This window comes from Pectinophora gossypiella, chromosome 5 (genome assembly GCF_024362695.1).
Source record: "Pectinophora gossypiella chromosome 5, ilPecGoss1.1, whole genome shotgun sequence".
NCBI lineage: Eukaryota > Metazoa > Arthropoda > Insecta > Lepidoptera > Gelechiidae > Pectinophora > Pectinophora gossypiella.
In genome coordinates this window covers 1,252,851-1,266,949 of record NC_065408.1, presented here as the reverse complement: position 1 = coordinate 1,266,949, position 14,099 = coordinate 1,252,851, and the positions used below count along the sequence as shown (strand labels likewise).

Genomic DNA, 14,099 nt, shown 5'->3' with positions numbered 1-14,099 from the left:
AATACATCTGTAAAGAGCTCCGTAATTTGGGCGTCAGTAATAACATCTCAAATTAAGATGGAAGCGCTTTCCAAACGAAAGGTGTGGAGTGTGGAGATAGCTGCAATTATCCGGCGTCAGCTACCGCGCGCCAATTATGATCTTTTTGCCGGAGACCCGTTACCTTAGCTTAGATGCGGGGCAAAAACGCAGCAGGCGCAGTGTGGAGAGTACCGCCGCGGTGGTTACACGCATCATGTCCCGAGCCGTGCTCCTGCTGGTCGCGATGGCGTGCGCGCAGGCCGCGGCCCGCCCCGTGCGGCGCACGCTCAACTTCAACATGTTCCTGCTGCAGCCAAACAAGAACACCGCCGACCGCTTGCTGCTGACGACCGACGGCGTCTCCAGATTCGGGCCTTTGTTAGAGTACTTCATCCAACGCGTGCAGGGCATGATGTCCGTGCGGCTGCCGCATCACCAGCAAGCAGAGCTGGCTCAAGGCGTGCCCGTGGCCGACACAGCTGAGAATGAAGTGGATGGTGGGCCAGAGTCCCGCATGCCGGGCCTCCCCGGCGTGGTCGTACGCCCCTCGCAGACCAAACCCGGCACTTACGAGGTCGAGATCAACGTCGTCGTCGATGACGGACAACCCGACAACAAGAAGACGAACCTATCCAACAACCTAGCCAACTAAATCAGACTCTAAAATTGGTGATATTAAGTATCTTTTGCATTTATTATCGTGTAACGTAGTGTAGTGCCCAGTCGTATTCAAACTTTTTATTTATTTATTCTTGCCATATAAGTTTAAAATAAATTATTTTTTGTTGTGTATTTCTTGTGTTGATTTCAATTGCCCGTGGTAATTATAGTCTGGTTACTGTTTTAGTTATTAGCCATCTGCAATGGTAATAGGCTCGTTGAGGCATCGCAGAGATCCATATCGTTTCTTGACGATAAGTTGACAGACGCTTTACATACTAATCGACGTATTCGAGTGAAATTTTAACATGCCATGTGGAGAAAACGCGTTTGAGAAAATTTGGTTTGATTTACGATCTGTTTTCACGTGCGGGTCGCGCCGGTTGAGTCGTTCTAAGCAAATACAAAAGTAATGTGGCTATACACGGCAAGTTGACATTGCCGGGTTACCATTGATAGTTTTATTCTGTTAAATAACTTTAGACGGTTTGGTTTATTTTTTACCGTACTTACTGATTTTCTTTTTATCTCAGGATCTCTTTATAAGTCAATCTCTGAACTTGCTTCCATTATGATATTGCCATAGATGTAGGATAAGCGCGAAAAAATCTAAGTCTACGGATATTTCATTGAAAAGTGGATGTGTGCTGTGTGGCCCTGTTCATATATAACACAGCAGACACATAACTACTACACATGCTTCATGCTCATAAACCCTACTATAATGTTTTCCATCATCATCCTAATTTTTTGGAAGAAAATCCACATCCGTTTTTTTAATTGTTAATGATCCAAATTCAAATTTATTTGCAATACAAATGTATTTCAACCCGTGTTTTGTTGAAGAAAAAATCGGTAGTAATTAAATTTTTTGATAAGTCATACTTTTAAAACGTCTTACTTCTACGCAAGTGCAACATAATTTTAATCTCGTTAGACTTTCTACGTGCAATAGCTAAGTACCTATTACTAGATGCGCGTGAGTTGAAGACGTGACTTATTATGATAAACGCCGGGTGGATGGGTGTAGCCGTGGGTTAGTAACCCACATCGGTTTATTACAGCTTCGTAAACGAGTTGATCCCACCTGATCATAATATGATCAGTTCATATCATCAATAGAAAGATGAACTAAGTATTTACTCGCTTTCTGTTAGGCCAACGTGAAAGATGAGCCATATCGCCGTCTATAATACCATACCATACTAATATTGAAAATGCGTTTAGATACATAAACTGCCTATATACGTCCCACTGCTGGGCACAGGCCTCCCGTCAATCAACCGGAGGGGGTATGGAGCATACTCCACCACGCTGCTCCAGTGCGGGTTGGTGGAGGTGTTTTTACGGCTAATAGCCGGGACCAACGGCTTAACGTGCCCTCCGAAGCACGGAATCATCTTACTTTTTAGACAATCAGGTGATTCAAGCCTGAAAAGTCCTTACCAAACAAAGGACAGTCTCACAAAGTGATTTCGACAATGTCCCCATCGGGAATCGAACCCGGACCTCCAGATCGTGAGCCTAACGCTCTAACCACTAGACCACGGAGGCTGGCGTTTAGATAATCATGAATTATTTACTAGGTTCTTCGCAACGGATCATAATGGTCAATTCTTATCAACAATTGAAAGATGAAGTAAGTACCCGCTTTCTGTTATACCAACGTGTAGGTGGTGAGCCATACCATCATTCTAATATTTAATATGCATCAACGAATTGTTTACTAGGTTATTTATTCCCAACGGATCATATGATCCGTAAACCTAATATGATCAGCAAACCTGGTGTCAGGGTTAGTATTGAGCTGCCAAAGTCCCCTGACATGAATCATGTAACGACTACCTACTTTCATCAGTAAGTAAGTAGTACCTAACTGAGACCAACGGCTTAACTTGCCTTCCGAAGCGTGGATTATCTTACTTTCGGGCAATGGGGTAATCAGCCTGTAAGATCCTAGGCTCATAAAGTGATTTTTGAGATAGGTATGTCCGGTGTCCCCATGCATTTTCATAATTCGAGTAAAGACGTTAGATATTCGTTAGATCGTTTCAAAGTGTCGTGACCATTGATCGTGACTATCCGTCTTTACCACAACAAGTATTTTGTTGCGATATCACATTTACTCACACGCATTACTAGGATGTATCCTAGGACATACAGGACTTACCATAAATATTACTTAAATATTATAATTTAAAAAAATACTGAGATATAACCTATTTCTATTCAATTTATTTTTTAAGTTTCCTCTCTCTCTCTCTCTCTTTATAGAGCTGCGCTCTTGTCGGTGGAGTAATCGCCTCCATTTTCGTTACTCCATAGATAGAGCGTGTAGAACGGTGGTTGCCCCAATCGCCTAAGTAACCGGTAAAGGTCGTTAAGTTTCCTATGTTTATTATTTATATACCTACCATTGTCCACTGTTTCCCAAGATACAGGCTCCGCCTAGCTTGGGAACCTCTGTTCATTTTGTTAAATTTATTATGAACCCTCAAACAAATGCCTTCTTTCTTTTTGTATTATTTCTGATAATAAACCCATTTTCGTTTGTTTTTTGTATTGTCAATCTCAAAATCAAAATACATAATTATTTTGAAATGAACTCGTTTGAGAAGAAATGGAGAGAGATCGCTTAGGTCAGAAATAAGTAGAAGTCAGAAGAGATGGCCTAAGTGGCTTATACCCAATGATGACACAATGAACTTGCCGTCCATATCACATTCTGATGTGATTTTTCTTCAACGATTTTTTTCAATTTATTCAATATTTCATTCATTTATTAAATTTATTCAATATCGATTTCATTCAATTAATCACACATTTTTACCTGAATTGACACGTCTAGCGTCTCTTACGAGGTTCAAATGTGATTTTTCAAAAAAAGCACTTAATTCTACCATCACTAATGATCTCAGACCACCTACTCAAGGTAACTCAACTAAAGGTGATAGTATTAGGTGCTCTAAATTATTGTTAATAAGTAGTAAATACGTTTACATAATTGCTTTAGAAAATACAGATAACAGAGAGGATAACGTCTCACTCTAATCTTGTTTATTTATTTACGTATTTATTCGTCAGTCTGTTTATCCGCCATGAAAAGAAAATAAAGCGTTCGGTCTCAAATTAGATAACTTGCAATCTTGACTACGCGAGTGGCGGATTAGGTTGGTGGATGAAGTAACGCATCGAACCACCACCAATAAAAGAAAATAAGACACGTAATTTTTTTTTAATTTTTAATGTTTTATTACCAAGCAAATTGTCAGAAAAATAAATGTAAGTAAAAAAATGTTTATTGATTTTGCCTTCTGTTTTCATGACATATCAGGAGAGCTATATAGCTAGGTACTTACATAAATCTTCGTCTATCGTGTGGGTTGCGAGGTGGAGAACCAACCTCGTCAACCCTGGTGTCAGGGTTACTTATTGAGCCGCCAAAGGCCCCCGACATGGCTCACATAACGACTACTTACTTACATCAGTACTAAGTAGTAACCGGGACCAACGGCTTAACTTGCCTTCAGAAGCACTTACATAAATAAAAAAACACATTGCAAAACAAAAAATAAAACTCACTTTCATAGCCAATTCATCTTAAAAGGAAGTAACACTTTCCCTGTCACAATAAAAAATAATATCTCAACAATACACAATAAAGCACCACAAAATGCAGTAATCGATAAAGACGTGAATACAAATAAGAGAGAAAGAAAGAAAGTTGAGGACAAGGTCAGAAGTCCTGTCAGTAGGCCGGTATGCACCCACGGCGAATAATAATGGCCGATTCATACGCTTAAACCGGCAGTCCGCTTCCTGACTGCCAAACTAACAACTCCTGTACCGCATCAAACGAGTTTATAAAAAAGTTTGATTTAAAAGATCATTAACAGGCCAATCGAAGATCGAGTAATATTCCATGGGCCGGATCTGCGAAATCAGATTTCACTTGAACGGTGGAAAAGTTTGAAATTTTTGCAAACAAATGACGATCGCCGATCGCGAGTGTTTGGACTGTCAAAAGAAATACATTGATTGCTAAGATTGATTGTAATCTGCTTATTTTTTAATGCTTCGACAGTTTTTAAAATAGGAACTAAGTGCAAAAAAAAGTGAAAAAAAAAACTAAAGTGAAATTTTATTCATCCTGTTGTTGTGGATAATTAAATTCCACCTCATTGCGTATGCTTAAAGTGCAGTTAAACTTACAAGTGACTGGAAACCAAATGGTTATTCAGAAATAGTGAAACGTGTTTTGTCTAGTCAAGAATTAATTGTTAATTTTTTTATTCAAAGAACTAAATACAGCAAGTTGACACCGGCATCGAAAATGTGTCACAAATTATTGATTGTTTTGTGTATACAAATAATGTCGATAACCGCAGCTCCATTTCAAATGCAGTTACTGCACCCATTAAAGCAACCAAGGCAGGCGCAACCTCAAGTGATAATGCACACATTACAACAACCAATCCCAATAGAGACGTATCAACCACATACAAAGATACAAACTCCACAACCACTACCTTTACGTTTGAAAATGGAGCAAGCAACAATGTTGGCTGAGATACAGCAACAGATGACAGAGGAGATGCAACAAGTCGTGTTGCAGCAACAAATGTTAGCATTGCAACAGCTGCAGGCGCTGCAGGAGCTGAATACTGTTCACGCACCGTCTTCAATGTAAGTATGTACGTCTAAATGAAATATTTACTAAATAAAAATAGTGAACTACATGAAAGCGCAAGGAATCAAAGAATTTAAAAATATTAATATGTAACCACAGAAATATAGATAAAGAATATACTTTTATACTACAGTTGGCCACAGTAGGTAAAAGTGCCTACTGCAGGGTTGGCACCGAAAATAATTAAAACTAGAATATTTAAAAATAATTCTTATCTACGAAAATACTACGAAAAAATATTAAATTTAGTAAACAGTAGTGTTGTAACATTTAGAGTCTTAACTGAAAAGTCATCTCATATAATAATTGTTTTACAGGTTTCTCCCCCAACCGATCCTAATACTTTTACCTGACGAGAAAGTAAATCACAATGATCATACAGAACTGACGAAAAATACAAACGAAAATAATTTAAATGGAAACGAAGTGAAAAATGACAACGTCTATGACAATGAAGACCAAGATTCAATTGTTATTGAGGCTCAGGACCATGAAGGCGGAAACGGAATGAGGAAAGCTATTCTGCTACTTCCAACATCAAGATTCAGTATCGGTGGAATCATATCCGGTATTCCATGGTTACCTATTGAAGTTAACGTGCCAGACACGGTAGCTTGGGCGTGGAATGGAATTTCCAGTGGAATTGCTGGTATTATATCCATAATTGGAAACCGACTACCCTTCAGACCAAATTCTCCGGAAACCGCTGCAGTAGAACCGAGTGTGAAAATGTTCTTGAAGCAATTGCAGATGAAGAATTATAATCCTATGATGCCAATTTATGTGTTGCCAGCGGAAGAAATGGTTCCGGTACATTTTAATGTATAGACAAACAACATTCGATGACAGTTTAAGTTCGTAGAAGATTGTAATTTGAAACTTTTGATTGATTCGTATCAAATTGTACATCAATGACGTAATTATGACGATTTCCTGTCGACTGAAATTGACAAGTTATCGTCATAGGTAGTGTCGCAAACTATTTGGTTAGGCAGCGACTGGCTGGTCTCCGGCCTGTCATTAAATGACATTTTTATTGATTTTATGTTTTTGATACGTTATTGTTTTTTGCTGTCTGTCTGCGGTGCTCTTGTCGTCAACATTTTTGGTCCTTCGATTCCTTTGATTTTTTATTGGCGTAGTGATGCTTGTACGACTCGTTTACCCGATAGCTATCCTCAAGCTCTCTCCCGTCTTCGATCTTTAGAAAGGCAAATGGCTAGAAATTCAGATTTTGCTTTGGCGTACAAGAACTTCATGTGTGGCATTATTCAAAAGGGCTACGCAGAGGAATGTCGTCCTGAAACGTATTACAATCATTCCAAACAATCTAATTCGTCCGAAAGCGGCCCGAGGTGGTACTTACCGCATTTCGGTGTTTATCATCCGCAAAAGAAGAAGCTTAGAGTCGTTCACGACGCTGCCGCGGTCACTAAAGGTCTTAGTTTAAATAGTTTGCTTCTTACTGGCCCAGATATGCTTCAGTCCCTATTAGGAATTTTATTTCGTTTTCGAGAAGGCGAGGTAGCTCTCACAGCTGACATTAGGGAGATGTTTCCTCAAATAAAAATTCGGGAAAGGGATAGAGATGCACAACGTTTTTTGTGGCGTGAAAATGGTGACTCGTCGGCGCCTGTGAAGGAATTTAGAATGAGTTCTATGATTTTTGGTGCAGTGTCCAGTCCTTGCACTGCAATCTACATTATGAACAAGAATGCTTCGGAGAACGAGTTAATTTACCCGCGTGCCGCTCAATCTGTTCTACAAGATCATTACATGGATGATTTTATAGGTAGCGACTCCGACGTGGATTCTGCTGCTCATTTGGCAGCCGAGCTGGTAGCACTGCATAAAAAGTGTTGTTTTGATATGAGGGCGTGGATCTCTAATAAACCCGAGGCTCTATCTTTGTTACCCAAGGAATTGTGGGCAAACTCTAGTTTTGATGTAAGCTTACCTTCCAATAATGATGTTAGCGCTCTTGGTGTCAAATGGAATCCCTATGAAGACTCTTTAGGTTTTCGCATTGGAGAGTTTAAAAATAACAAGCTCACAAAGCGTTCTATTTTATCAAGTGTTATGCAGGTGTACGACCCGTTAGGTTTGCTGACGTTAGTCACTGTCAAAGGACGAATTCTCGTCCAGTCTCTGTGGAGGGAACGTTTAGGTTGGGATGATGAGCTTCCTTCTAATTACACTATTATTTTTAACGACTGGCTTACGGAGCTTGCATCCGTTAGCACAATACGAATACCTCGATGGTATGTGGGTATTAACTCATCCATTTTTGAGATCCACCTTCATATGTTTTCAGACGCTAGTGAACAAGCTTTTTCATGCGTCGCCTATTGGCGTTTTTTATTCACCGACGGTACAGTCAGGTTAGCTTTGATCGGCAGTAAAGCCCGAGTAGCACCTTTAAAGCCCGTTTCGATTCCGCGTCTGGAGCTTCAAGCAGCTCTTCTTTCAGCCCGTCTTGCTAACACGATTAAAGCTAGCCATCGACTGAAACCCACGCGTACTTATTTTTGGTCGGACTCCATGACTGTCCTAAAGTGGCTTCGTACTGATGCCCGAATTTTTAAGCCATATGTGGCTCATAGAGTTGGTGAAATTTCGGAGACTACGGACGTCACTCAATGGCGTTGGCTTCCAAGCAATCTTAATGTCGCTGATGATGCGACAAGAGCAAAGAGGACTTCCGTAGACTCCTCCCATAGGTGGTTCACCGGTCCACCCTTTCTTCTCTGTTCCCCAGAGGAGTGGCCTTTAGAGCCTTCTAACATTGAAAACCTATCAGACTCGTCCTTACAAGAGTTAAAATCGTCACCTCGTGAGATGATAGGTTTTCATCGTGATCGACTCCTTCTATCACCACCTGTGCCCGTCGTGTCGCGTTTTTCTAAATGGCTACGTCTTTTAAGAGCCACCGCGCGCGTGATTTTTGCCTGCCGAAAGTTTCGATCCTTTGTTCAACCTACCGATTCTCTAAATTCTAAATTATATTCTAATACTGACTCTCTTTCAGATGTAACGTTCTTTGATATATCTTTGGCAGAAAAGAGCTTGTTACTCGCTTCACAGCTCGATAGTTTTCCCGGAGAAATCGGGTGCCTAAAGACGTCCGCACCCTTTTCAAGAGATAGTCGTCTTCGGAAGATCGCTTTAAGTGTCAGCGATGATGGTCTGTTGCGCCTGAGTTCCCGCATTCTTCGTGCTCCAGGAATCAGCGCCGATTCCAGGTCGCCAATCGTTTTGGACGGACGCCATCCTGCCGTTCGCCTTATTCTCCGTCACTTTCATGAAAAAGCCGGTCATGCCAATCAAGAACTAATTTTAAACGAAATAAAGCAACGTTTCTATATTCTGAAGTGTAGACATGCTATAAAGGCCGTAGCTCGGGAATGTTTTTGGTGTAGAAAACGCAAGAATTTGCCTTACACCCCACCAATGGGTGATTTACCTAAGGAACGTCTAGAACACCACTGTCGCCCTTTCACTAATGTGGGCCTCGACTATTTCGGACCGATCGATATATCGGTTGGACGAAGGCGTGAAAAACGTTATGTGGCTCTCTACACATGCTTAGTTGTCAGAGCAGTGCATTTGGAAGTCGTAGCAAGTCTCTCTGCAGATGCTGCAATTTTAAGTCTGCGACGTTTTATCGCTCGCCGTGGTTGCCCCAAGAAGATTTTCTCCGACAACGGCACAGCATTTGTCGGGGCTTCAAATCAGCTGCAGCAATTTGGAGCAGACCATCAAATTGAGTGGCGTTTCATCCCACCTTCGGCGCCATTCATGGGAGGCTGCTGGGAGCGGCTTGTGAAATCAGTCAAAGCTGCTCTATCTTCAACACTTCGAGAAGTAGCTCCGAGGGAAGAAATCCTCTTCACTTTGCTGTTGGAAGCGGAGGCGCTCATTAATTCACGCCCGCTCACCTACGTGTCTTCTGACCCTGACACTATAGAATCGTTAACACCATTTCACTTCATCTTGGGCTCATCTTCGAATACCGCATGGTTGGGCTCTCGACTGGACGATTCCGATCTGATAAGAAGATGTGATTGGAGACGCACGCTGCGATTGGCGGACCATTTTTGGAGGCGGTGGATAACCGAGTATCTTCCTTGCTTGGCGCAACGACCAGCGGCGAAGCAAAGTATCAATTTCAAGGTGGGAGACGTCGTCTTGATTACAGACCCCAATTTACCTCGTGGCAGCTGGCCTTTAGGCAGAGTGGCAACTCTTCACCCGGGTGCGGACGGGACAGTGAGGGTTGTGGATGTTACGCTCCCAAGCGGGGCGTCAATGCGTCGCCCGACGCGAAAGTTAATTCGTCTGCCGGTAGATCAGTCAGTTGCTGCAACATAGGACTTAGTGCTTCGCACTGAGGGCCCAGAATGTCGCAAACTATTTGGTTAGGCAGCGACTGGCTGGTCTCCGGCCTGTCATTAAATGACATTTTTATTGATTTTATGTTTTTGATACGTTATTGTTTTTTGCTGTCTGTCTGCGGTGCTCTTGTCGTCAACAGGTAGTATACTGTAAGACATTCATTAGCTGAAATCGTATACATAAGTAGGTACGTACTATAAAAATAATGGTACCCAAAAGTGAAAATAAAAAAGAACACAAGAAAATGCAAAATCATGTACTTTATTGTATTAAAATCAATACAGATAGATACAAATAAGTTGCATAAACATATTGTAATGATATTGTGGTAACAAAAGGTATTCTATTAAGACCGGGTTCAAGAGTTTAACCATTATTTTTGTAATTTTATATTTTACTGAATTACAAACGTGTATTGTTATGTGCACTGAAATAAGTGTTGTTAAAATTCTGTATTTTGAAATAAACCAATTCGTTACACTATCAAACGCCGGCCATTTTCTAAAGTATTTTCTTATTACACTGTTTTAGTTTTTGATGCAAACAGAAAACGATTTTTGTAAAACTTTGCATCAAAAACACAGCAATACTGTGATTCTATAACATGCGACATTAAAAATCTTAGACGGAAATGTCACTGTTAAAACAATCACACTAGCAAAGGATAGGGCACTAATGGCTAACTTAGCCTACATACTAAATGGCAACCATTAACCTAACCCAGTCGACGTATTAGAAATCCGTAACATGTAATTACTGCTATCTTAGAAAGTGATTGTCATAAAGTCCCTTGAAACATGTACAAATTACAAAGTAAGTAAGCGATAATTAAGGGACTTGGTGAAGTTATATTATGGAGTCATACAAATGGGCTCATTAAGCTATCGACTAGCTAAGGCGATCACAAACCTAATTTCAATCCGATTTTAGCTCCTTATAGGAAGAGAAATCAAAACGGATGAGTTTTATGTAAAATTATGATTAAATTCGAGAACTTGCTGTAGTTTGGATGGAGAAAAATAATATAGAAACTTAACAAAAAAAAGTTCTTCAAAAATTCCAAAAACGTACTTATGGCGAAATATTTGAATTTGTAACTCAAGTTCTCGATGCAAATGCTGGTATATTTAACCATAACGTTGAGGGTTGGCGCTGACGCCGACGGTGTCGTGGTCTATCGGCTGGCCTGGGTTGACGGGGCCAGTCTGTCCCTGGGCGTCCTTACGCACAATGATGGACACCGGGTAGTCGAAGCTGTAGAAGAATCCACGGGGAGGACCCTGGAAAAACCAAAACTTTGTGTTAAATAACTTTTGTGATGTAATGACTAGGCTAAACGTCAAACTAGATGTTCTGGGTCAGATCAATTATTTACTTATTGCAGAAAAAGAACATTTTTTTATTATCTTTGGTCGGAGTTTCTCCACCCACTCGTTACATAATAATGGAGATAGCTCCATAAAGCAGTACCCCTTCAATCAAATAAGGCTCAGCAGTGGGACTTATGTACACAGTACTTTATTTATCTTCTATTGTTATAGTAATGATCGAACATGGCTCGAACGATTTTGAAGAACTTGTGCGTTTGATTGAGTTTGAGTTTATTCGTAATTGGACCAGTGCCCTGTACCGGCAAAGTCTTTCAGGTTTACTAGTGTAATGAAAGATACCAGTTACAGTTACAAAATCTGATATACTAACCGTAGGTTCAGGCTCCTCAGGTTTACCCTGAAGCTGTTGCTGTCCATATTGTCCTTGGGCAGGTTGTCCAAAAGCACTAGCACTAGATTGGCTGTACTGGGAAGATTGTTGACTGTATTGGGCTTTCTGTTGACCAAATTGTGGGGCTTGGAAGCTAGCCTGAGCCGAGGAGTAGGCCTTGCCTTGACGAGCGTCTTGTTCTGGAGCGGCCACAGAGACGCCCTGCTGTTCAGATGCTGAAGGAATGTATTCTCCCCTGAAAAGTAATGATTAGTTAGTTCTCGATCTTGTTATGAAAGATTTCTGGGGTCAGTTTTATTTTTTCCTTGTCATGTGGGTTGTAGTTTCAACGACAGACCATGGTATCAAGGTTACCAGGTTATTATTGAGCCGCCGAAGTCGGAGCGAAAGATTTTTTAAAGATTTTTTTTATGAGGACAAGCTTAGATTTTTCCGTAAACACTAGATTGACTGTACTGAGAAGACTGTTAGTCTTACTGGATTTGCTTCTGTTGGTGGAAGTTTTGTCCGGGAGCTTGTACTGCGACGCCCTGCTGTTCCGATGCTGAAGGCTGGTGCTCATATTTGCCAGGTGTGTATTCTCCCCTGGAAAGTAATGGTTAAGTATATTATGTTAATATGAGAAGTTTCCGAATTTCCAGATTTGACGTTTGATGAAGAGAAAACTGTATCTAGTAGTAAGTATAGTACTTAACAACAATAAATACCATAAGGGAATAGCATCATTCGTTTCAAGCTTCTCCGTATTTTAGCTCACAAGGCAACTGTCGACTAATAAACCAAGCTAGATAGTCCAAGTACTAACCCTGATTGATTGAAATGCCTTTGGCTAGTAATGGGACATCTAAACGCTAAAGGAATTCATGACGAAACCACCTTTCCGAAAAATGTGTTTTTGGTGGTATGTGATCTAATCTGCAATTGAGCTGATTTTCCCTTTAAAGTGCAAGATCAGACTAACAATCGCTCCTATAAGAAACCGGACCTGTCAATCCTCAAGTTCGGTACGCAGACCCTGTGAAACATGATAACGCTAGGGAGATGATAGTTTATTCATGCACGTTGGCGAAACATCTCCACCAACTCGCAGTCGAGCAGCTGCATAGCTGGTTGCTTGAAGGACGGCCTGTGTTCAGTAATGGACAGGCTGTCGTCTAAAGTCTTTGTATGTATGTTACGTTGATGATACTCACTGAGGGTCAGGTTGCTGAGCGGCAGCAGCGGCGGCCTCTTGCCAAGCCTTCTCGTGAGCTAGCCGAGCCTGTCGCACATCCTCGCTCTCTTTCACCGGCTCTAGCACCACCTTAGGCAGGTTGTCCTCTTGGTGGAAGCCTTGGCTGTCAGCCCAGTAGCGGACCTGGGGGAACATTGTTATTTTGTTTCCTTGACTTATTGTAGATTTTTGCAAAGCATTTTCTATTCTTCACCACACTCAATGTGAATTTGACTTTATTAGAATCTAAACTACCACTTTTTGCAACATCCTCTGTTTCAGGATCAGCAATTATCACCTCATAGTATTTTACATTATTCACACAATTACTTTACAAAAGCACCTATCGCAACACAAAGTTCCCTTCAGCTTTACATCATTGCTCTTACCTTGATAAGGTCGTTGTTGCCAGACTTGTACTCGTAGGACCCAGTGACGTCACCAGAGCGGGCGCGGTTCTCCACCTTGGCAGACTCCGGCGCATTGTAGCCGTATGCGTACGCGCCTAAACCATCCTGGCCGTGGAACTGAGCTGCATTGTATACCTGTAGGATTAAGTATAGTACACTACAGTGAATCACTCTAGAGAATAGATATCAAAAATTGACTAGGGAAGCAAAATCGTTACAAAATTTTATTACTCGAGGCTTTATATAGTAAAGCCTATACAAGTCAAGTTTGACAAGTAATGTATTATTAATTATTATAAGTAGAAACAATTAATAATCGTACAGATTCGTACAAATGTTTGATTCTAGTAGCGCCTGTTAAAAACTTATCCCCACAAAAGCATCTACGCACTTTGCTGTTATTTTTCTTGTAGGCGCTTAATTTTGATTTGTTTTCTTACGTTTATTGCAAGTTAGTTTTATTAGGGAATATGTGGATCGCTACGGGATATTGAATGATAATTCATTGTTTACTACCTCCTCGACGTAATCGTCGGTGTTCTCGATCTCCTGTCCATTCTTCCAGTAGTGGCCGAGCGTGGGCCCGGCGTCTGCGGCGCGAAACTGAGGGCTGTCGTATCGCACCTGGAAATGGATACGGTTATACTAATAGCATAGTCCGTACAAAATCTCATTCATACCGTGTACCGACTAACTCGTGAGTGTGAACGAGACAGCCATATACTTCTTAGCAGCTTACGACCATTCAAGACTAAGTACCTAAGACCTAGAGGGGGTAAGGTCGACGTCCGATACGAATTGGTGCGGGGCAGAGAGTTACCGGTCTATACGTAGTATTTCATCATCATCACCAGCCCATTAACGTCCCCACTGCTGGGGCACGGCCTTCCCTATGGATGGATAGGGAGATCGGGCCGTAAACCACCACGCGGGCCCAGTGCGAATTGGTGGTTATTAACGACTGCTAACGCAGCCGGGACCAACGGCT

The 14,099-nt window shown here is 41.3% G+C and overlaps 2 protein-coding genes across 2 annotated transcripts in view; one reads left to right on the top strand and one right to left on the bottom strand.

Moving 5' to 3' along the window:
- The first annotated feature begins 4,939 nt into the window (after positions 1-4,939).
- On the top strand, positions 4,940-10,371 carry LOC126366710 (uncharacterized). Its single transcript, XM_050009912.1, has 3 exons — positions 4,940-5,367; positions 5,689-6,337; positions 9,906-10,371. Exons 1-2 carry the CDS (start codon positions 5,015-5,017, stop codon positions 6,197-6,199), a joined length of 864 nt encoding a protein of 287 aa, XP_049865869.1. The 5' UTR covers positions 4,940-5,014; the 3' UTR covers positions 6,200-6,337; positions 9,906-10,371.
- The window catches only part of LOC126366705 (uncharacterized), a 26,197-nt gene continuing 22,105 nt past the window's right edge, over positions 10,008-14,099 (bottom strand). The window contains exons 3-8 of the mRNA XM_050009905.1: positions 13,628-13,735; positions 13,091-13,246; positions 12,682-12,845; positions 11,966-12,073; positions 11,468-11,723; positions 10,008-11,046 (exon numbers count right to left, since the gene is read on the bottom strand). Coding sequence (XP_049865862.1) covers positions 10,894-11,046; positions 11,468-11,723; positions 11,966-12,073; positions 12,682-12,845; positions 13,091-13,246; positions 13,628-13,735 — 945 coding nt within the window. The 3' untranslated portion in view covers positions 10,008-10,893. The remainder of the gene's footprint in view (positions 11,047-11,467; positions 11,724-11,965; positions 12,074-12,681; positions 12,846-13,090; positions 13,247-13,627; positions 13,736-14,099) is intronic.

What these genes read in the sequence shown, in the direction of transcription:
- LOC126366710 (XM_050009912.1), top strand. Translation starts at nt 5,015, where the DNA reads ATGTGTCACAAATTATTGATTGTTTTGTGTATACAAATAATGTCGATA. An exon ending in GTTCACGCACCGTCTTCAAT is followed by an intron (nt 5,368 to 5,688) that starts GTAAGTATGTAC and finishes ATTGTTTTACAG; the next exon opens with GTTTCTCCCCCAACCGATCC.